This window comes from Mytilus edulis, chromosome 1 (assembly GCF_963676685.1).
Source record: "Mytilus edulis chromosome 1, xbMytEdul2.2, whole genome shotgun sequence".
Lineage (NCBI taxonomy): Eukaryota > Metazoa > Mollusca > Bivalvia > Mytilida > Mytilidae > Mytilus > Mytilus edulis.
The window spans coordinates 5,795,857-5,819,635 of NC_092344.1; the positions used below are offsets into that span (position 1 = coordinate 5,795,857).

The 23,779-nt window shown below is 31.6% G+C and overlaps 2 protein-coding genes across 2 annotated transcripts; one reads left to right on the top strand and one right to left on the bottom strand.

Annotated features, from left to right (window-relative positions):
- Positions 1-4,051: 4,051 nt before the first annotated feature.
- On the top strand, positions 4,052-10,757 carry LOC139522651 (cyanocobalamin reductase / alkylcobalamin dealkylase-like). Its single transcript, XM_071316120.1, has 4 exons — positions 4,052-4,280; positions 8,202-8,396; positions 9,049-9,204; positions 9,954-10,757. The coding sequence occupies exons 1-4, from the start codon at positions 4,176-4,178 to the stop codon at positions 10,278-10,280; spliced, it is 783 nt and encodes a 260-aa protein (XP_071172221.1). The 5' UTR covers positions 4,052-4,175; the 3' UTR covers positions 10,281-10,757.
- Positions 10,758-13,788: 3,031 nt separating this feature from the next.
- LOC139510214 (ciliary microtubule inner protein 2C-like) lies at positions 13,789-21,588 on the bottom strand. The gene is made up of 4 exons (XM_071296688.1): positions 21,431-21,588; positions 18,655-18,928; positions 18,167-18,279; positions 13,789-14,717 (listed from the first exon to the last, which is right to left on the bottom strand). Exons 1-4 carry the CDS (start codon positions 21,499-21,501, stop codon positions 14,570-14,572), a joined length of 606 nt encoding a protein of 201 aa, XP_071152789.1. The 5' UTR covers positions 21,502-21,588; the 3' UTR covers positions 13,789-14,569.
- Between the last annotated feature and the right edge of the window lie 2,191 nt (positions 21,589-23,779).

The following is a 23,779-nucleotide window of genomic DNA, read 5'->3' on the forward strand; positions in this document are numbered from 1 at the left end:
ATTTTCAAAATAACTGTTTCTAATTTGTTTTTATCGATCATATTAAATCAATTCAATTCAAATTTTACATTAAAAGCTCAAGCCTTAGTTTAAATTGCAAATTGTTCAAATCATAAAGGATCACAATAAAGTCTTGTGGGCAAAACTTACAGATTTTGCTTCTCTTAAAAAACCCAAATTTGCAGATTTTCGCATATTTTTGCTTATTTATTGAACACTATAGGCCCCAGGTTTGCTTGAAGAAATAATTTTCGTTATAATATACACAAGGTCAGTAACTCAACAAATCAAGAAAATAGTTTCCGTTTTCTCGTTGTAGTTTATTTATATAATATTAAATTGAGAATGGAAATGGGGAATGTTTCAAAGAGACAACAACCCGACCAAAGAGCAGAAAACAGCTGAAGGTCACCAATGTGTCTTCAATACAGCAAGAAAATCTTGCACACGTAGGAGTACTTCAGCTGGCCCCTAAACAAACATTTTTACTTGTTCAGTGAAACATCACACGAGACTAGCCAAGACCAGAGTCTCCAGACTTGGGACAGTCGAAAAAATGCGGCGACATTAACCGTTAAACGATGTTGTGTGAGATCTCAACCCTCCCCATATACCTTTAGCAAATCTAGAAAGAAAAAAACCCACAGCAATACGCACAGCAAAACTCAGTTTAAACGAAGTCCGAGTCCAATGCCAGAATTGGTAACAAAAAAAAAAAAATGAACAAAATGACAATGATACATAAATTAACAAAGGACAATACTAGCAGTTATTGACATGCGAGGTCCAGACCTCAATTAAATTTTCTGTATGAACATCTTAAAATTTACAAAGGTATATGCCGTAAACCGACATTTTACCTGTAATAATAAAAAAAAGTTATGCAATGAAACATTTCATAATTTGAACCTATTTACCGAGGTCGGATTACTGTCGGGCAGCGCCGGCTAACACCACTGGGGGATTAATCGAACATTATTTCGCGCGCTCAAGATGAATGCCAAACCTTGAATGACATTAAACAGGCTTATTATTTTGTGCTGGCAGTTTGATCCACTTGCTTGATATGTCAATGTCTGTTAACATTTATTGCTGTTTGCTTAACGTCCAGTCGCAAATAGTTCATGCATATCAGAACGAAAAGAAGAAAGCCTTATGCAAGTATATATATATACACCAAAAATGACAAAGTTAAACTATCTCCAAAGAGAGCAAATACTAATAAAAATCAAAGCCCTGACCACATGCACACCTTCAGTATATGTACAAACAGCCTGCAAAGTGAAAACTTCCTATCATTCAAACTGTAGGAGGAGTTATCCGGAATAAATTAATACCCGTAATTGGACGGACGGACAAGGGTAAAACAATGTGCATAAAAATGGCTCTAGCTTTTACGATTTTCAAAATATTGTCAAAATTATAAAATATTAAGAAAATTGCAAATAAATGGCCGCCATAGCTCTGAAACAATTTTTTCCGATCAACCTGAACTTAAATTTCGGCAGAGGCAGATCATAATGTACTGATTGAGCTAATTGCACAAAGCTGCCATAACCCCACCTTACCTATATAATTAATTATATCGAGATAACGACATAACTATATCGAAATAACGACATAACTATATCGAGATAACGACATAACTATATCGAGATAACGACATAATCATATCGAGATAACGAATAAATATATCGATATAACGAATAAATATATCGATATAACGATATAAATATCGAGATAACTATATAAATATATCGAGATAACGATTTAATTATATTGAGATGACGATATATATATATATATATATATATATATATTGAGATAACGATAATTAAAGTATTATTTTTTTGTAGGTCCCCTCTGGGCTTCCGTATAGACTTGCACGACTGAAGCACAAAAGCAACACTGAAAAAAGCATCAAAGTACCGAACTAATACACATGCAAACCAAGATTTTTAAAAGAACTTTCACATGAAATTGCACCCATACTCACTATTATCTTTGAGAAGTCAATCAAAACAGGCGTTGTTCCAGATGACTGGAAAACTGCCCATGTCTCTCCTGTATACAAAAAAGGCCAAAAATATAACCCTGAAAACTACCGTCCTATATCACTCACATGTATTTGTTGCAAACTTTTAGAACACATCGTAGTAAAACACATCATGAAACATGCAGATAATCACAACATTTTATATCCCCTACAGCATGGATTTCGCAGAAATCGATCCTGCGAAACACAACTATTAGAATTTATAGACGATGTCTCACTAAACATGGAAAATGGTAAACAAACAAATATTTTGGTCATGGATTTTTCTAAAGCATTCGATAAAGTTTCACATTCTTTTTTAACTAATAAGCTTCATCATTACGGGATACAGGGGGAATTAAATTACTGGATACAAAATTTTCTTAGCAATCGCAAACAGGCAGTAGTTCTAGAGGGGGAAAAATCTGAGTATGTTGCAGTTGAGTCAGGGGTTCCACAGGGGTCAGTTCTTGGACCAAGTCTTTTCTTGTTCTATATTAATGACATTCCATCTGGTCTAACATCTACAGTACGTTTATTTGCAGACGACACAATAGTTTATTTGGCAATAAAATCAAACTCCGATGCATTAACACTACAAAAAGATCTTGACAAACTGGCATCGTGGGAAACTACCTGGAAAATGGCATTCCACCCAGATAAGTGTAATGTAATTTCAGTCACCAGAAATAAAAAAACAATCACATTTAACTACACATTACACAATCATTCTTTAGAACATGTAACAACAGCAAAATATCTGGGGGTCACCATCAGTTCAAACCTTAAATGGGATGTGCATATTAACAACATATGCAAGAAAGCTAATAGCACACTAGGCTTTCTAAAGAGGAACCTGAACATAAGTTCAACATCCATTAAAGAGCAAGCATATAAGTCCCTAGTAAGACCATCACTAGAGTATGCTTGCTCTGTTTGGGATCCATACTTACAACAAGACATAGATAGCATTGAAAAAGTTCAAAGGAGGGCTGCGCGTTTTGTTACCAACAAATACAGAAACACCTCAAGCGTTGGTAACATGTTACAACATCTTGAATGGCGCAGTCTCTCTGACAGAAGAAAAGACTCCAGATTGGTAATGCTCTACAAAATTGAACACGAAAAGGTTGCAATCCCTAAACAAAATAAATTAATTCCACAAAAAAGACAAACAAGACATACAAATTCGAACAGCTTCCAAATTCCATCCTGCAAAACACAGTACAGAAAAGAGTCATATTTTCCAAGAACTATCACCGACTGGAACAAACTACCGGACAACATTGTAAATTGCACTTCAGTCGACTCTTTCAAATCTTCAATTTCAAAGCATCAATATTAACTCAATTACAACATCTTACTTTATTATACAAAACATTTTAAATTTTTAATTTTTCCTATTTTTTAAAAATTGTACATTTTTCCAATCTATGTCTTGTTGTAAGTTTCCTCCTGTGACATAATCTTCAATTTGTTGAAGGCGGTCACTATATGGTAGAATAGAATAGAATAGAATAGTACCGAACTAATACACATGCATGTTCAGTGCAGATAAATTATTAATGTCAAAGACACTTCTTCATAATATAGTATTCATAACCTACAAGAGAAAATTCTGAATTTTCTTCTCTGAAATCATTTTTAAAAGATATAAGAAAAACATTCAAATAATTTATTTCAATCACTGACTACAAAAGCCCTACATTCTGCAGTTATCTTTGTGAATTTGGTGTTATGTGTCTCATTAGAACTCTAAGTATACTGATCGGTTGGTATATTGTAGGTATGTGACATTTGATTGAAAATAGCTATATAAATATTTCAATTCTTGGGTTTCAAGTCAAGTTTTGTTTAGTTTATGAAAAGAAGAGTAAATTTTTTTTAGTTGTTTTTCATTTATGGTTGTTTGTTTAGAGGGTATCTACGGTCTCTTAAAAGATCAGACCTACATTTATTATTGCTAACTGTGCTAGAAAAAAAAAGATTTACAAACAACCACAGACCGTCGTTGTCCATATTATTATGTTGTAATTAGTTAGATTTACGACTTTCAATCCAGTCTATTACCAAATAATCGTGTTCAAGGATTTCCTGCTCTCACATTTAAAAAGAAACTGACACGCATATTTGGAGCAGTATGACCGGTGAAAACAAAATCATGGACATTTCTGAGCTGAATAAATTAACAGAATCTATTTCGAAAGAACTGGAATGCACAGGATTCGAAGTTAAACCCTTCAAGGTAATGCCACGTACCAAAATTATTAAAAAAATATACAGCATTTTTTTTATTATAATTAATACTTTCATAGAAGCGGATCGTTGAAAATGAAACCCATTATCAGTGATTGTTTACTTTAAGAACTTGACGAATGTCCTATTTAAAAATATAGTGTTTTTGCATATTTTACAAGTGTCTAATTCTGTTAATAATATTATATAAAAGAGGGACGAAAGATACCAAAGGGACAGTCAAACTCATAAATCTAAAACAAACTGGCAATGCCATGGCTAAAAATGAAAAAGACAAACAGAAAAACAATAGTACACATGACACAACATAGAAAACTAAAGAATAAACAACACGAACCCCACCAAAAACTAGGGGTGATCTCAGGTGCTTCTTCTTCTTTAAGTTTTCCAGTTTTCCATCTGAATAAAGATGATTAATAACTGGTGCATGCGTGGCCTATTTATTAAAAAAAACTATTTAATATTTTAGTTATATACAAAACGGTGCAGGTAAAAGATGTAGTGATTAAAACTATGTACAGGAGATGAAGATTTTTAAATGATAGTGGAGAGAACAGCATATGTAAGCTGATCTCTGAAAGAGTCGACTGTCTGTGTATTTACCACTGCGGTTGGTAAAAGATTCCATTGAGTTATTGTATATGGGAAAAATGAAAATCTGTATGAGTCTTTTGATGTATAAATGTGTCTGAAGGTGTGAGAATGATGTTTTCTGGTTCTTGAGTCTGATGGGATGAGAATTGTGCTAGATGGTATAGCAACAAAATGATGTGTGATCTTGTACATCATAACCAGGCGTGCACGCAGTCTGTGTTGTGTTAAAATAGGCCAGTTTAGTGTGTTCAGCATGTTTGATACACTGCTAGTATTATGATACCTGTTGCAGGCATACCGAGCAGCTCTCCTTTGGACCATCTCTATCTTCGAGATAGATTCTGAAGTGTAGGGGTCCCAAACTGAGCAAGAGTATTCACGTTTGGGACGGACAAGTGCTTGGTATGCCTGTAAAATATGCCGGTAAATAGTCTTATTTTGTAGGTCATATTCATGAAAGGGAAGGGGATTGTAGTTACGACGTAAGGAACATATCCGATATCATTTGTGAAACGGTTATTTCATAACGGTCAACCAACTCGTAACTTATAAAATATGTCACTTTATCCGTCTTTAGTTTAGTAGTAACGTTACATGTTTTAAGTAAATTTGCCAAATTCATATTATCCTTTCAAGGTTTGAATAATTATTGTCCTGTTTCTTCAATAAATTCTTACATTTATGCTAGTATCTTAAATCTTATACAACCCAGTCAGTATTTTTTTTAAGTAAAAAAATTCTCAAACATTTTATGGTCTGGTTTGCTAACTATTTTTCAATTTATCCTTTAATCTCATTAACCTATCAAAACAAACTTCACATACATTTTTTGGAACTGTGCAAGATCTTCAAAAAATATTTTCTTAAAACATGATATATATATTAATATATATAAATCAAATCAAATAATTTTATTGGTGTAAATTCCTATGTACAGAAATGATACCAGCTGACATTTACAAAATACAAAAATAAACAAACAAACAAAACAAAAAAATATATATAATTAAAGGCCTTAGAATAAACATGTTAGGCAGACAATCAAACACTTCATAATCAGGATAAAATTTGACATTCTGACTTATGTAAGTTAAAAAAAATCTTAATGACCATGGGAGATAACTCTAGATTTTTTTTTATGAGTTTACAGTTACCTGTTTCTGTATTTAAGTATTTAAGATGTTTTGTATAAGTATAACATCTTATTGGATGTATCTTCTCACTTAATTTGTACTCTAAGGGAGAAAGTATATCTCCAGAAATCTGCATCAGTAAACACTTCACCTTATTGTTTGAACTTCCATTTAGTTAAGACTTCAGTAAAACCTTATGGAGCAACACTAATTTGATTTCTTGATTGACAACATATTTGTTACGTTCGGAGGACGTGTTTTTCAACAGACTGTCGGCATACCAATGGGAACAAACTGTGCCCCTCTACTTGCTGACTTGTTTCTTTATTATTATGAGGCTGACTTCATGCAGGAACTTCTTAGGAAGAAAGATAAGAAGTTAGCAATATCCTTTAACTCTACTTTCCGCTATATAGATGACGTTCTTTCACTAAACAATTCAAAATTTGGTGACTATGTGGAACGCATCTATCCCATCGAATTGGAGATAAAGGATACTACAGATACAGTTAAGTCAGCTTCATATCTTGACTTACATCTAGAAATTGACAATGAGGGTCGGTTGAAGACAAAACTTTACGACAAAAGAGATGATTTCAACTTTCCAATTGTGAACTTTCCATTTCTAAGTAGCAACATTCCAGCAGCACCTGCATACGGGGTATATATCTCTCAATTGATACGATATTCCCGTGCTTGCATTTCCTATCATGATTTTCTTGATAGAGGGTTACTGCTCACAAGGAAGCTATTAAATCAAGAGTTCCAAATGGTGAAGTTGAAATCATCCCTTCGTAAATTTTACGGACGCCATCACGAGTTGGTTGACCGTTATGGAATAACCATTTCACAAATGATATCGGATATGTTCCTCATGTCGTAACTACAATCCCCTTCCCTTTCATGAATTTGACCTACCGAATTAGACTATTTACCGGATTTGTAATCACATAAGCAACACGACGGGTGCCGCATGTGGAGCAGGATCTGCTTACCCTTCCGGAGCACCTGAGATCACCCCTAGTTTTTGGTGGGGTTCGTGTTGTTTATTCTTTAGTTTTCTATGTTGTGTCATGTGTACTATTGTTTTTCTGTTTGTCTTTTTCATTTTTAGCCATGGCGTTGTCAGTTTGTTTTAGATTTATGAGTTTGACTGTCCCTTTGGTATCTTTCGTCCCTCTCTCTTGATAGATATTTTTTTTAAACCTGATATATAACAAATGGTTAGATATTCATTCTACGTAAAAAAGATTTTTTTTAAATAAACCAATGATCCACTTTTACACATTCTGACTAAAACTGAGTTTAAAAAGTGACTTAATTGATATAAATAAGATTACTTAGAGATGTGGATATAATGAGTGCCTATAGAGACAACTCTCCATCCAAGTCACAGTTTATAAAAAGTTAACCATTATAGGTCAAAGCTTGGTCTTTTTTTTCTGACCTTGTAACATTTATTAGAATTTCTCAAGGTAATCACCATCTAAAAAAAAATGTGTTTAGTCATTATATTGCCTTTGTCTCAGAATGTGACAAAACTGTTCTATTATCTTTCATACAAACCCTAAATTTTTGGTTAGGGAAATATGAAGGATCATGAACACCATATAAAATAATGTTTCAATGTGATTCCTCAGGCATTTAAGGAAAAACTGCTAAAAACTAAGATAAAGTCCAATAGATATACATGTAGTTCTAAATATGAGTTTCGAAGTAAAACTTACACTGGAAAATGTTCTAAAAAAGGAAATAATACCAATTTTGGGGTTTGAAATGCAAGAACATTAAAAATGAACGTGTATGCATTAAAATTGATATCATCCCAATACAGTTTCTTTCTTTAACATTTAGGAAAAGCCAGTTAGGTTAATGGTGCTGATCAGCCTGGTATCAAATTGTAAGCTCTATTATATATATATATACTGTAAATTCAGAAATTATTGGGAGGTTTTTATTATTGTGAAAAATGCGACACAGTTGTCAACGCAATAATTTGAACTCGCATTTTGAAATATTTTATATGAATTATACAGGATTTTTTTTTAAATCGTAAAAATTAAAATTGCATTTAAGTCTAACATGACAAAATCGCAATAAATGCACGCAATAATTTCTGAATTTACAGTATACAAATCAATTATTTAATCTACATTTAGTCTCTTTATTTACTATATTTTCAGATTGGATGGTATAATGACAAAGTAGATAAAAGATTTATACTGCCAGAGACCTATGATACGATTGGATATCTGATCATTAGTACCCCTTCTATGTTTGAGAATGCTTTCTTACCGTTTATCAGTAGACAAGAATGTACTGGTGTCAAAGATCCATTAGATCAGTGTGTCGCTCATTATTTTCAACAGATAAAACAGGTTAATTATATTTACAGAATACTTTTATGTTGCATTACAGCAAAATGAATAATCAGCATGAATAAAATCCATGATCGCTGTCAAAGATATTACCATGAACAAAAATCTTTGTGTACAATTAGGTTGGGGATGTTTTTGTTGTTCTACTGTCTCTGTATACCTTTAATTTTAAAATTCACACTGTAAAAAGTTGATACAGTATACTGAATATCTGTGCATCTGGTTTGTATGTGTCCCCTTTTGTTATTGATATAATCTGTTTTAATATCAAAGATTTCAGTTGAAACATTTGGCAAACTGTTTAACCTCTGCACCTTTATTTTAAACAATTCAGTAAATTCCAAATAGTTTCCTTCTGTAATAGATGAACAATGATGAGACAGCAAACTAATGACAGAAAAAGCTCACAAAAAAAAAAAATATTAATTTAGTTTTATTATGGTTGTAAAACAAATTGAAATCCATATATAAGTTTTGTGACTCTAATGGTAAGAACTCATTCATAAAAAACAGTTTAAAGGTTATACTAGGAGCAATATCAATTCAATCTAATTTTATGTCGATAAATTGTATATGTAAACATGTTTAATTTATACCATAACATATATTTTTATCATACATTTGCATAATATTTGTTTTATTTCTTTTACAGAAATTTCCAGATTACGACATAGAATCAATACATGACTATGAGCTACATCCAAACCACAGACCAAAAGTTTTGGTACAAACTGTAGCCCATGTGTCTGGTGCAGCTTATTTTTATCAAAGATCAGATGTTTCTGAAGATCCATGGGACACAAAAAAGGTAGTTATTCTGTTATATCATACCTTCTATTCATTTTAAGGAATTCAATTGGTTGTGCAATGTCATGTGGCGATAGTGTTTATTCAATACAGGGCATGCAGGAGGGGGGATAGGACCTTTATCAGGACTCCAGGATCGGGTGTTTTTAAGCTCGGGATTTCAGGAATTACCCTTTCGGGATCCAAAATCCGGGAATTCTTTTTTTTTGAATTTTGGGAAGTCAGGATTTAAATTTATTTAAATTCGTGACATCAGGATTTCGTGTTTTTTGGGGGGCATTGTCACTTACGTTCTCATGTTGAGGGAGTGGTTGGAAAACTATGATGCTAATTTGCATGAAATAATTTGGAAATTTGAATTCTCATAATTGACAATCAGCACTGCTGTCATTAGGGAATTTGATTAAGTACCTAAAGAACAAATAGTATTTGTAGTTTATCCTACACGATAACGATCACTATGACACTTAATGAACGTCAATAGTGCAGGGATACAGGTGATCCCCTATATTTGGTAAATGACGTCATAAAGGCGGGCATAATTAATGATTTTTTTCCTGTGAAGGACAAACTCGAAAGTGGTCTATTCTTTTAAATGGCATGCTTTTTGTCTAGATTGATTTTTTTAACCAACTATTTTTTTGTGTTACAGAAGATGTGTGGAGTTTGTATATTTTTTTAACCAACTGTTTTTTGTTGTTATTGCAGTGTATATTTTTTTAACCAACTGTTTTTTTTTTGTTATTGCAGAAGATGTGTGGAGTCTGTATTCATCCACAATATGGAGGCTGGTTCGCTCTACGAGGAGTTCTCATATTTAAAAACATTGAATGCCCAAGTCTCATTCAAGAAAAACCAATAGATGTCATTGCAACTCGTGAAAAGAGAATAGAACTTTTGGAAAAGTTTAATTATTGTTGGCAAGACTGGACTTACAGAGATCTAACAGAAACTGTTGAAAAATATTCTGAAGACCAGAAACAGTATTTTGCCACTCTTCCTAAAGACAGAAAAGAACTAATGTTATCTCTGAAGAGTAAAATAAAATTACAAAGTGAAGAAATTAGAGGATCGTAAAAATCGTTTTTATAAACAGTCTGTGCTTAAATTATTATATTTTGTTTCACTTTTTTACAAGGGTTATTCTTGTATGTTAAATCGTCAGAAGATTTTATTTGATGCTTTTTTTCTTTTTGTAACAGTTTATTTTGTCTAATTTTGTCGCATTTTGAAATGGCTTATGTATTTTTAAAATTAGACATGTACAAGTATATTTTAATTTTAGCAGACAAGCAAGTGATATGATATTGTATTATATATTCAATATTCCTCAATGCTTTTGGCTAGGTAAAATTGTGCATTTTGTTGGGATATAACATTTTATTGATATATGTAGTTCTTTGCAAATAAATCTGGTGTTTTTTTTTGTTTATCACAAAACATTATGTACTGGTTAAAAAAAAATTTTTATGTTATAATAGTGGGATTTGTCATATTTTTTTCAACCATTATTTTATTGATTATGAAATAGGAATAAATATATATTTGATATCAGTCTGTTTGTTGAATGTTTCATAATAGAATTGACTATTGCATGCTTTGAGTGATTCATTCAAAATTTTAGTGCAATATCAAGTAAAAATTAACAGGTGGTTTTAAATTTGTAAATCATGAGTTATGTCCCTTATCAGTGCAGAAAATAATCAGATTTGTGGTTCAGCTACCTACAAAAGAATTTCTAAATTTAGCACATTGAATGTTAGATGGTTTCAGTGGCAATTAGTTAATACAAATGTATATTTCATGTGCTTTTACCAAGTAAGATTGTCTGGACCCTGTGTGTTGGTTTTTTCCCAGAATTTTGGCTGTTGATGCAGTCTGATGTACTGCCTAGTATTTATAGTGATTCTTGTTATACCCTTGACAAATATATTTGGGAAATGTAATATCTCAAAAACATAATACAGCAGGACAAGTCATCATACCAAGACACATTATGTTGATCCTAAATATAGTGTGCTTGACACAGGAGCAGCATCTCTGATTTGACTGGTCTGTTATAGGAGACCATTACTAAATATAGTGTGCTTGGCACAGGAGCAGCATCTCTGATTTGACTGGTCTGTTATAGGAGACCATTACTAAATATAGTGTGCTTGACACAGGAGCAGCATCTCTGATTTGACTGGTCTGTTATAGGAGACCATTACTAAATATAGTGTGCTTGACACAGGAGCAGCATCTCTGATTTGACTGGTCTGTTATAGGAGACCATTACTAAATATAGTGTGCTTGACACAGGAGCAGCATCTCTGATTTGACTGGTCTGTTATAGGAGACCATTACTAAATATAGTGTGCTTGACACAGGAGCAGCATCTCTGATTTGACTGGTCTGTTATAGGAGACCCTTACTAAATATAGTGTGCTTGACACAGGAGCAGCATCTCTGATTTGACTGGTCTGTTATAGGAGACCATTACTATATATAGTGTGCTTGACACAGGAGCAGCATCTCTATAGGAGACCATTACTAAATATAGTGTGCTTGGCACAGGAGCAGCATCTCTGATTTGACTGGTCTGTTATAGGAGACCATTATTAAATATAGTGTGCTTGGCACAGGAGCAGCATCTCTGATTTGACTGGTCTGTTATAGGAGAGTTGTCTCATTGACAATCATACCATGATATTCTTTTTAAAATCTAACATATATGACAAAATACAAATATCATTAGACATAAATCATAGATGTGATCTGAATAATAGGAAAACAGACAAATCTTCAGGTAAGTTAATTATAACAAGAATGTGTCCAAAGTACACGGATGCCCCACTCGCACTATCATTTTCCATGTTCAATGGACTGTGAAATTGGATAAATAATCTAATTTGGCATTAAAATTAGAAAGATGATGTCATAAGCAACATGTGTAAAAGACCAGAAAACATAATGCCCCTCTACAATCGTAGGTGGGGCATAAAAATAAAAAGTTTTGGTATGATTGCTAATGAGACAACTCTACACAAGTGACCAAATGACACAGAAAATTAACACTTATAGGTCACTGTATGGCCTTCAACAATAAGTAAAACCCATACTGCATTGTCAGCTATAAAAAGGCCAAGAAATAACCAATAAAAAACAATTAAACAAGACAAGATTGCACACGCTGAAATGTCTCACCTTCTTTACTAATTCTTGATTACCGGTATATGTTGATAGTCCTAAATATACAGCTTTACTACAAGGAACACATAAACTTGAAATGATCCAAGAAAATGATGGCAAGGTCAGATAAACCAAATGAGAAATACATGTACAACTTACAATCATTCAATAAAGTTTTCAAGAAACAGTCATAACCAGAAAAATTAACATTGACCAATGAACCATGCCAGACAGACATGTAAAACTTACAATCCATCTAAGAATTAAATATAGTTGACCTATATTACAGTTTCTAAGAAACAGTCTTAACCAAGAAAACTTAACATTGACCAATGAACCATGCCAGAATGACATGTACTGCCAATCTATGCATTTAAATATATTTGACTTATTGCTTATAGTATCGAAGAAACAAACTTAACAATGAAAACTGAACATTGGCTAATGAACCATGAAAATGAGGTAAAGGTCAGATGATACCTGCCAGACAGACATATTCACCTCAGTTGCAGAACGGGATCCAGAAATTTTCATAAATGGGGGCCAACTGGCTGCTTCAGAGGGTGATTGCTACTCTCACACTTCAGTGATTCACTATATAACAAACCAAAATAGGGGAAAATTAAATACATTGTACTAGTAAATAACATACATTTTGTTATGAATGCTTGTGCTAAATTGTTATTCAAAATGCCCGGGGAAATATGTGGGCTATACCTAGGTGAGCACTTTAAACATAGCATGGCTAACCATTCTGTCACACCAGTACCGTCAGAGCAAATATTTTCATCTGCAAGACAAATTTACAAAGTTGCAAAACTGACTATTCCAAACAATAGTTGACAAGAAAATGATCCAAACAAAATAATTTGTTGCATCCTCTTGTTACCCTCAGCAAGGATTTGTATAGTTTACTATACAAATCCTTGCCCTCAGTGAAAAATTCAACCGCTAATCCTCACTCTTTTAAGTAAACGGTACGTGCTGGTTGTGAGCTATTAATGTTGAACAACAAACCACATATTTTTGTGTTTCCATGTTGTAATTATATTCCTGAGCGAGTACTCCAGTATCACTTAATAAAACCAACAAGTATTTCATTTGAAATTATTCACCGAGTTGACATCCCTAGTATTTACCATCATCGAAATTCCATAGTACTTTTTTTTGGTGAATTCTGGAATTATATGAAATATGGCTAAGATAATTAAAGCACATGAGTTTTGTGTACATAAAATGGTTTTCCCCACCAAATGTACTCTGTGAGGCTATCTTGATCACGTGTTGTGGTTTTTATGGTGTATTTTTTCAAAGTATTTTGTGTTTTACATGGTTTGTTGTACTGTCCAATGTATAAGGTTATTCCAGTAATCCTTTCTGTGTATTAAAAGTATTGATAGAAAATACAATTGAATACAGACACTTAAAATTTATTATCATATAACAGGTAATTATCACAGAATTATGCACAATGTAAATGACTGACAATTTTTCTTGTCTTAAATTAATATTGTTCTTCCAGTAATTATTTGGTCAAATATCTAAAATTGTTAGGCGAAAAATATGTTTGACCAAATTTCTTAAGTGAAAATAATTTGCCTTTAAAATCAAAACAACAAAACAGCAGAACAATATAACTATTACAAATCTACTAAAAACAGTATATAAAATGTACAATTACTCCTTATTGTGACCTTTTTGAGACATTCAGATCTACCACCAGTTGAACTGTAAAATTCTCATTTACATGTATAGGAAAGGATAGATTGTATATAACATATATTATGAAAAAATTGTAAAGTCATTGTAAAGATATAATTTATAAAAAATAGTAAAAATTCTTATCACATTTCAACAATAGTAAATTCTTTAAAAAACAAAATAAACAAATACTTTAAACAATAAATAATTTTCATTTAAAGGCTTCTCTTCTATAATTTATTACATGTACAAGTTAGCATACACTTTTTGGGGATCTGTTTTCACAGATTGTAATTTTCATCAATTAATGATCATATATAGAAATTTAACTACTGAAGCTTGCTGCAAGATAACAGAGCTGATAATATGAAATGTTTCTTGCTTTTCTTAATTTTTGCCTTCAGTTCAAATCTCTTTATAGAATTTTTATAGAAATGAAGCAAATATACATAAAGTGTGGACATCAAAACAACATAACTAATTTGTCTATTCTATTATCGCTTTTCAAAACAAACATCCCTCATTTCTCTGTCTCGTTGGGAACTTCTGTCAGCAAATCTTCTTATAAGAGGTGATCTTCTAGCCTCATGGTCTAGGTATGGCAGATTGATGTTATCTGAATGTCGGGTAGACATTATAACACTGTTAGAAATAAAAAAAAAAGATTATTTTAGTATTTAGATATGAATGCATAAACTAAACTTAGAATACGCTTTATTACTACAAGTACATGTACCACACGGAGGATTTTAATGTGTTATTCCAATGTCTGCTTCAGAGCTATACAGTTAAAATTTCATAAATAATGTAGAAAAATATAAAATTATGTATGAAACTATTTACTAAAGTGTATATTTCAGACCACATGTCAGAAAGATATATTTTTAGGACAAGTTTGTTTTTTGTGTCAAAAAATCTTGTTCTTTAAACATCAGTGACAGTTGGAACGATATTAAATTTTAAAGATATCTTTGTTTCAAAAAAATATTGATTTAACAAGAACACCATAGTCCCACAATAGTTTGAAACACACTTTTATAAACAAATGATGAGGCACTCCACTGTAACAGTTGAAGGCTTTCAATTTACTATAGAACATTAGTACACTGCAGTGCTTTTCACAATGTACCAATTGACCTTGTAAATGTGCTTATTGATTTAAGGACTCTATGCCATCTTATTTGTAACCTGTTTCTTTAAGGGTTTCATCTTTGGCTACACTAAAGATTGCAAGTGTGAACAACTGTTAAGCTGTCTGCTTGAAATTCAAAATTACTGATTTCTTCCTAAGTTTTTGACTTTGAACACTTTTATGAGTTGCAGTACATAACAATGAGAACAAACATACATTTTCTCAGAAGTTCATAGCATAAATTTTATTTTTACTTGGCTTGAGACGAGATAGAAATGCTTGTACCAGCCTTGCATTCAGCTTGTTTCTAACTGTAAACCCACAAACAAAAATTCTCTGGAGATAATCTATAGTCATTTATATTTGCTCCCGAAATGGCTGTGGTGCAAAACAAATGATACGTGTATGACAGGATATCATCAATTAATATTCAGTCAAATCTTACATATGACAGGATATCATCAATTAATATTCAGTCAAATCTTACATAAGTTTAATATAAACAAATGATACGTGTATGACAGAATATCATGAATTAATATTCAGTCAAATCTTACATAAGTTTAATATAAAAGATTACGATAAAGTATAAACTTTTGTGACCGACTGAAAAAAAATGTCTAGATAGTCCTGTGGTTGCCGGTGCTCATTTTAAGTGCAGGAGGTGATGATTTAGGTGACAAGATTATCAAACAAAAGTTAAAACAATGGTTAACTCAGTTTATGAATAATATATATACACAGAAACTCTTTAAATTGCTCAAGAAATAAGTCTTAAAAAACCCACTCTGTAACCAATTATATCTGATTAGGTTTTTTTCAATGAATTTGTTTAAGGTGGTACCTAACACTACAGGGAGATAACTCTGTAATATTAGCTAAAAGTTTTAATTATGCTGTGTTTTGAAGGGAATATTAAGCTTCTCAATGATCAAAATAAGTGTTGTCAAACTGCCATATAACAAGTGTAAATTTTCTGATAAAACGGTTGGTTCATATTTTTTTTTTGTCAAAGAGTCAGAGCGAATACTTTGTCAAAATTTTATGAAAATTAATTGAGTCAAATTAATTTTAGTGAAGGTGTTGGGTACCACCTTAAATGTAAGTTTGATATTTGAACAATAAAATACATTGAATTGAAAGGTTGGAATTTATTACAGCTGATTCAAAAATACAGTTAGATTTTTCCAATTTCTGCAATCTGCCACCTCTAGTTTGATAGTCTAGAAAGCTCTTTTGGACTGAGCACAATCATGAGTATTTATTTTTCACCTGTAGCCTGACCTATATTTAATTTTCTTTATGGTTGCTTTTTTTCTATTATAATCCAAACTAGTTGAGATATCTTCAATGATGAAATACTATTTATTCTGGTTGTAACTATTGAACCAGATAGTGTTTTCTTTTAATTTTGAAAACAAACTTGTGACATGTAATATGCTTAATACATGTACTGATTGTAAGGCCAATCATTTTAATTGACGGTAAGAAGAAAGTAGAAGAACAAGAAGAATGAGAGATCTGTGTCAGACATAACCATTGTACTCACCACATGTGAACTCAGGTATCTCTTTAGACCATTACCACACACCACACGATCAAATCAGCGTGCAAACTCAAACACACAGATGGTTAGCAAAAAACATATTACACTTCGTGTTTTATAAATTAAAAGTTGTTTCAAAAGTGCTTTTGCAATGCCACACACAATGTGATTTCATAATCAAAGTTCATTGCATTTCAAATGCTCATGCTAAAAATGTGCCACAAATGAAATATTTTGAAAAAAAGCTAAATTTGTGTGACATTCTAATATACAATTATTTCCCACTTATTATTAAGATACATGTTTTAACAGCTTTTATTAACTTTTGAAGTTCAGTCTTAAATTCTTAAATAAAAAAATGTTTACGAAAAGATTAGTTTTGTTTATTGTATGGGTGTACATTTGACTATTCTACGTTAATCTACAACATCTATAAGCTAGACATGCATACATGTACATGTACATTTTATATATATATACATAATATATTACCAAATTATCCTAATACAAATGTACTCTACTCTACTTTTAAGTGATTTTTGCTAAATTATTATCTAAGCAGGTACAAGAATAGTATATTTTTTTTTCTTTCTACAAGACAGTTTATTGAATATAACTAGAAAAAGTATATTTTTTCCTTAGAGTTTAATATGTTCAGAAAATTAATTTGGCATGTTATTAGTAATATCTAAAGAGAATTTAGCTGTATTATTGCATATTGGTCAAATTTAATTTTAAGAGTGGGAAAAAAGCTACAAAGTACAGACTACTAGTACTAAGGCTACATATAATAGAAAACATAGATAAACTCTAGAAAACTTAACAAATGATTGCACCAGACTCAGCAAAAATGTCAACAAAGAAGAAAAATACAACTAAAGCGTACAAAACATTAACAAACTACTATATATTAATAAAACATTAGCAACACTTAACTATCTACACTTTGCCATTTAAGGGCGATACACACACCAACAAACCAACATTTTTGGCCTTGAATAAGAGTAAACATTTAGTATACATATGGTATGTATGTATGAGTGTCTTTCATTTTCTGAAAAGTTCTTGTTTATAAGTTATTTTTTATAAAGAAAGCATCCAGCAGCCAGTCGTACTCATAAATAAAAAAATCATAAATTCATTATTGTAATAATACTAGTCCATGTCTTTTTTTAAAGCCTAAATTTTGCAACTTCCAACAGTTTTGTAAAAAAAAATTAACATATTTGAAACAATTTTATCTAATCATTAATCCCATAGGAAATAACATAAGTGTCTGAGAAAAGAAAACGTGCAAGTTAAAGGTTAAAGATAATTATGTGCTCAATATTAAGTTATAAGCTAAAGCTTTGTGCAGTTAATAAGCATAAATATATAAAACAAAGACAAGCAGTTTGTACACCCATCACTTACAACTTAACATTTCTACGTAATTGATCTTCAGCATCACTAGGTATATTAAAGTGTGCAGTTCTTTTAACTGTTCCTGATTTGTCAACGTAATGTTCTCTATGTCTCTGTGCAAGCTGAAAAAAAGGGAGAACATAAACTGTTTACTAAACAATATTTTTTCCATCAAAAATTTACAATACTCCTGTCCAATTTTGATGTTACAAGTTTACAACTGCCACATTTAAAACTTAATTGTTAATAAAGTTCTGTTATAACATAACGTAAGAGACAAATTTCGTCCCCACCCACAAAGGTTATTTTATTCTGTGTCTATGTCAACAACCTACAAATGTATCTTTGTGCAGTAATTTAAATATATACTTGCATGTTTTATAAAAGTATTTGTCTTATGAATCAATGTTTATGGCCCCATGATTGGTAAAATAAAACAATATATAACGTCTAATTTAAAACAGGTTTAAAATAAAATTTAGTATATTGAAATTTACCCTGTCATATGATTTTAATTCTTCTTTTCTGTCAAAATCTACATTTGTTAATGAATATTTTGGTGTTAATAGCCATCTGTCCCTATTTCTTGCTCTATTGCTAATGACTGTTTCTGGTCTGTGTGTGTAGTATGTAGGAAAGTCACCACCGCGACAGTAAGGGTCAGCTGATGCACTTAAAACTCGGGAACGGTAATCTTGGAAATGCTTTGATGTTGCTTCACCATATGTTTCACCATAATCATATTTTGTTGTTGGACAGTGACCTTGGTACCTGTAAAAAAAATACACCGATTTAAATAAACAATAGCAATTGGACTCTGTATATTTAACATCTGAGTCAAAGACATCAATGGATTTAATATCCAACTCAACCCAACTAATTCCACGGTTTTCCACTCTGGTTAAACTTTTATATTTCACTTTGTTTTGTGTAATTTTGACATAATTAGGCATTTGCACTTCATTGTTGAATAAATAAGTTAAGAAAAGATTTTTTTTTTTTATTTATACCAGAAATGGCCTAGATTATTCACCCTGTACTCATGGTTTTTGTTGATCCTAAACATTAATTGAAAGTCAAAACATGCTGCAGAGACATACCCTTAACAGTATAATAGATCTAGTAGACGACACAGTGAAAAACCAAAATATTATTTAGACCAGATTACATTCTTAATGAATTTTGGGTATTTCTGTAGTTCGGCTTCTATCTCAAATTGACAATGACATAAATTCTTTATATTATTATATTTAATAATTTCAAAAATTAAAGAGTGCTTTCTTAATTTTTTGTTATAGTCCAAATATAGGCCTCAAAAATACAATGCCCATGTAAAATAATGTTATGCTTGACTGACACAACCAATTTTATGTGTGCAAACAATATGTTAAATGATCTGATCGTTATTTAGGCATCTGTCACATCATTCAACAATTCAGTGGGGCTTTAGAAATTTTAAATTTTTTTTATACAGGAATCTTAGTGCTGTTTACAGATACCCATATACATTAAATGCATCTCCATTTACTTCATGTTGAGCGTATTTAATAATATCAATATTAAAGTTAGTCAAAACGGATTTCAATTTAAGAAAAAATGATATAAAAATCGGACTTTCGAGTGCTCCGTTATCGGCGGAATTTACAATAGAAGAACAATTGCGATATTTGATAGAAACCTTTCTTCTTCTTGATTTTTCATAAAAGTAAAAAAATTAAATTATTTTTTTACTTTTGATGGTCATTATTCTTGAAAAAAGATGTAATAGACTGGCAAGTCTTTGATATTTTCTTCTTGTCATTTCTGAGTTGGTCAATTTTTCTTTTTTTCGTCGGCATTTTGCGTGTTGACCTATTGGAATGATTCTTTTTAAATGAACGTTATTTTATAAATAACAAATACAATAGAAATGAACACCGTTCCATTTATTTTATAAATTCTATTTTGCATCGTCAGGTGTTAAAATAATCAATTCATTTAACTTCGATGTTTGGTGCTTTAGGGCAAAGGGATTAGACAGGGTCGTTAATTTCACCTGATTAAGTAATTGACTCTAATCAAATAGGTAATTATAATCAGGTAACAAGTGTCAACAATTTTAATCTGTTGTCTTAATGAAGTGTGTGTATAAAGAACTCAACAAAATGGCGACGTTATGAGGAAAAAAGATCGTTTTTTAAACTTTTTTTCAAAAGGGCACAGAGGGGCGCTTGAAAAAGGCAGAGGGGCACAAAATTTCGGGGGCGGGGCGTGGCGCCCCTCCATTTCATGCTAGCTGGAACACTGCATTTTAGTTAAGTTGAAAATGGAAATGGGGAATGTGTTAAAAAGACAGCAACCTGACCAGAGAGCAGACAAAAAGTGTATATTTTTTCCTTGTCTACAATTGTCACTATTTTCAAATTTCTACACTACCAACTTGTGGCCTTCTTTTGCTTTAGAAGTGACATATCGGATCTCTATAGAGCCAGACTTAACCATACTTAATTCTATCCTCAAACAGTGACAGGATTATAAGTCAACCTAATGACAGTGGTAGAGGTAGAAACTTTACCTCAACTCATACCTAACCCTAAAACTGCATCCAATCCTAGAACCCAACCGCAACCATATTATAAAATGAATCCTATCCCTACAGAATACACCTTATTGCTAATACCGGCTGACCTGGGCGCTTGAACTTTTGATGCATACAACAATCACTTTTCCATTGTGGCGTCAGATATTTTGTTTTATGACGTCAAAATTTATAGGGAACCTGTGTGATATCCAGTAATGGCAGACAAATAGCGATAAGGTGTATAGGGATCCCAAAACTTAAGCATAATAATTTGTAAACAGAGATGTGAAAAATAAATAAAAATGAGAAAATTATATTTAAAAGTTTAATATACTTAACAATATAAACATAAACATATTTTCAAAAATAAAATCTGATTAGATCATGTACAGTGTGCTGTTATTTAAACACCTAACGTTACATGTAACATAACAAAAGCTAAAATATGTCAACCCTAGTAATAAAAAAAAATAGAACTGGACTATTTTTTATTTTTGGCCTTAATAACAATATTCCATTAAAAATCCAGACTAACCTGTATCTGTATTATAATTTAATTAGAGTCAGTATAGTTTAACATAAAAACGTCATAAACTATAAAGGTGTTGTACTGAAGTTGTACTGATTGCAATCAGATTGATTGATGAGGATGTTAATCATCTTTCAAATGTATTTTAAAACTCAAAGAAAGGAATATCTGAATGTTTGCTTACCCAGGCATGAACCTTGGGGGAATAAAGGTTGCATTGTTTGTTGTAATCAGTGTACCAGCCGCCCTCGACATGATGACTTTTTAGATAGCGAAATTACAATGTGCAAGTTGTTTACATGCCGATGTACTGACACGTGCTAATATTACGCGGGTAAAGTAGTGCATTTTCATGTTCAGATTATCATTTAAAATTCATTTAAGGGGATATTTTATAGCAATATCTATATTCAAAACAATAATATTTATTATTAATAGTTAAATTAACATCCTAATACATTCATTTATATCACATATTCATCCGTTGAAATTTATGAACTACTTTCTTCGTCGCTAATAACAACATTGATTGTCAAATTGGCTGTTTTCCTATCTGCACAAGGGAGATTACTTCTTAACAATTTGCTAAATACCCAAACCTTTTCATATACAATAACGTACTTCAATTATATTGGGTGTAAGATTTTAAATATTCAAATTTTAAATATAAGTTTATTATTTATTAAATGTTTAACTAACATATTCATTTATTCTTGTAAGAATAAGAAACACAGTTTTTACTATTTATTTATGAAAGCGCTAATGTAACGTTGCGCTCTTTTGAACAACACATTTTCCCGTTTCTGTTTTATGACGTTACGCCTTTGACGTGCGTTTCGTCGTCTAGACTTTATTTTGATAACATACGGATGCACATTGTTTTATTAGACAGATTAAAGTTGGTAAGAAACTTTTTATGTATACTATCTTTTTATTATATCAAAACTTATTTAAAGAGAGAAAACATTGTATACTATTTATTAGAAATATGCGTAACTTTTAATTATACACCTTATCGCTATTTGTCCGCCATTGCTGGAAATCACACAGGTTCCCGTAAAATTTTGACGTCATAAAACAAAATGTCTGACGCCACAATGGAAAAGTGATTGTTGTTGACGTCAAAAGTTCAAGCGGACGGGTCAGCCGGGAATAGCGATAAGGTGTATTATTTTAAACGTAATTTAACTTACGAGAGAAATTATGATACATGAATGAAATGGTTTTATTGTTTGTTTAGTTTAATATGAATACTTAAACATGTACATCTTATTATAATTTATGTATTTTATTTATGTGAAATTATTCTTTATTTGTAGAGAATCGATTATTAGCGACCATATGATTTTTATAAAAGAATAAAAGATAGATACATGGTGCAACTTAACTCGCATACTCATTTCTTCGCCCTAAGTTAAACTTTATGTGATTCGTACATTGGGAATAAGTGTCAACTACATGAAAACTTGATGTAGTCTGAATTCAAGAGACTTAGCACAAGTTGTAAACATACCAACTCGAAATGATAAAATTTTAGATCTTGTGTTAACAAATTATCCAGCCATCATTGAAAAAACTGAAACCATACCACCACTAGGGGAGGCAGACCATGATATTGTATATTTAGAATGTTTACTATCACTATAAAGATGCCAAACCAAGCCACGGAAAGTATATAAATATAAAAATGCAAATTGGCAAAAAATAAAAGAGTATATAGACAAAATATATCAAAAGATCATACATAAAAAAGATAGTGAAGATACAAACACACTTTGGTTAATATTCAAAAACTCATTACAAAACACTATCACTGAGAACATACCACAGAAAATGATGAGAAATAGTAAAAATTTACCTTGGATAACAGACAGTATTAGACGGCAAATGAAAAAGTACAAGAAAAAATATCAAAAGTACAAATTGAAAGGCAAAGGGAAACTAGACCAACTTAAAAAATTGAAACATGATATACAAAAACAACAAAGAACATCTTATTGGAATTATATTGAAAATATGATATGTGGGATACCAGTTGATGAAAACCCTACAACTATATCAAAGAGCTTCCCAAAAAATCTGTTCAGTTACATAAAAACATAAAAGTCTGAAAGCTCTAACATACCACCACTCCGAAAAGAGGGCTCACTAACATCTGACTCGAAAGCAAAAGCTAATATTTTAAATGAACAGTTCGAAAAAGCATTTACACCTGTAACAGATGACCCAATACCAGACAAGGGCGTCAGTAAACATCCACAGATGCCTGATATTAAGATACAAAAACAAGGCATAGAAAAACTCCTAAATAATATCAACATCAACAAAGCTGCTGGGCCTGATCATATCCATGGTAAAATTTTAAAAGAGTGTAAATCATCTATCTCTCCCATCTTATCCATCATATTTCAAACATCACTGAACTCTGGAAAGATCCCAGATGACTGGCGTCACGCAAGTGTATGTCCAGCATTTAAAAAAGGCGACAAACACGATCCCATAAACTATCGCCCAATATCATTGACTTGCATCT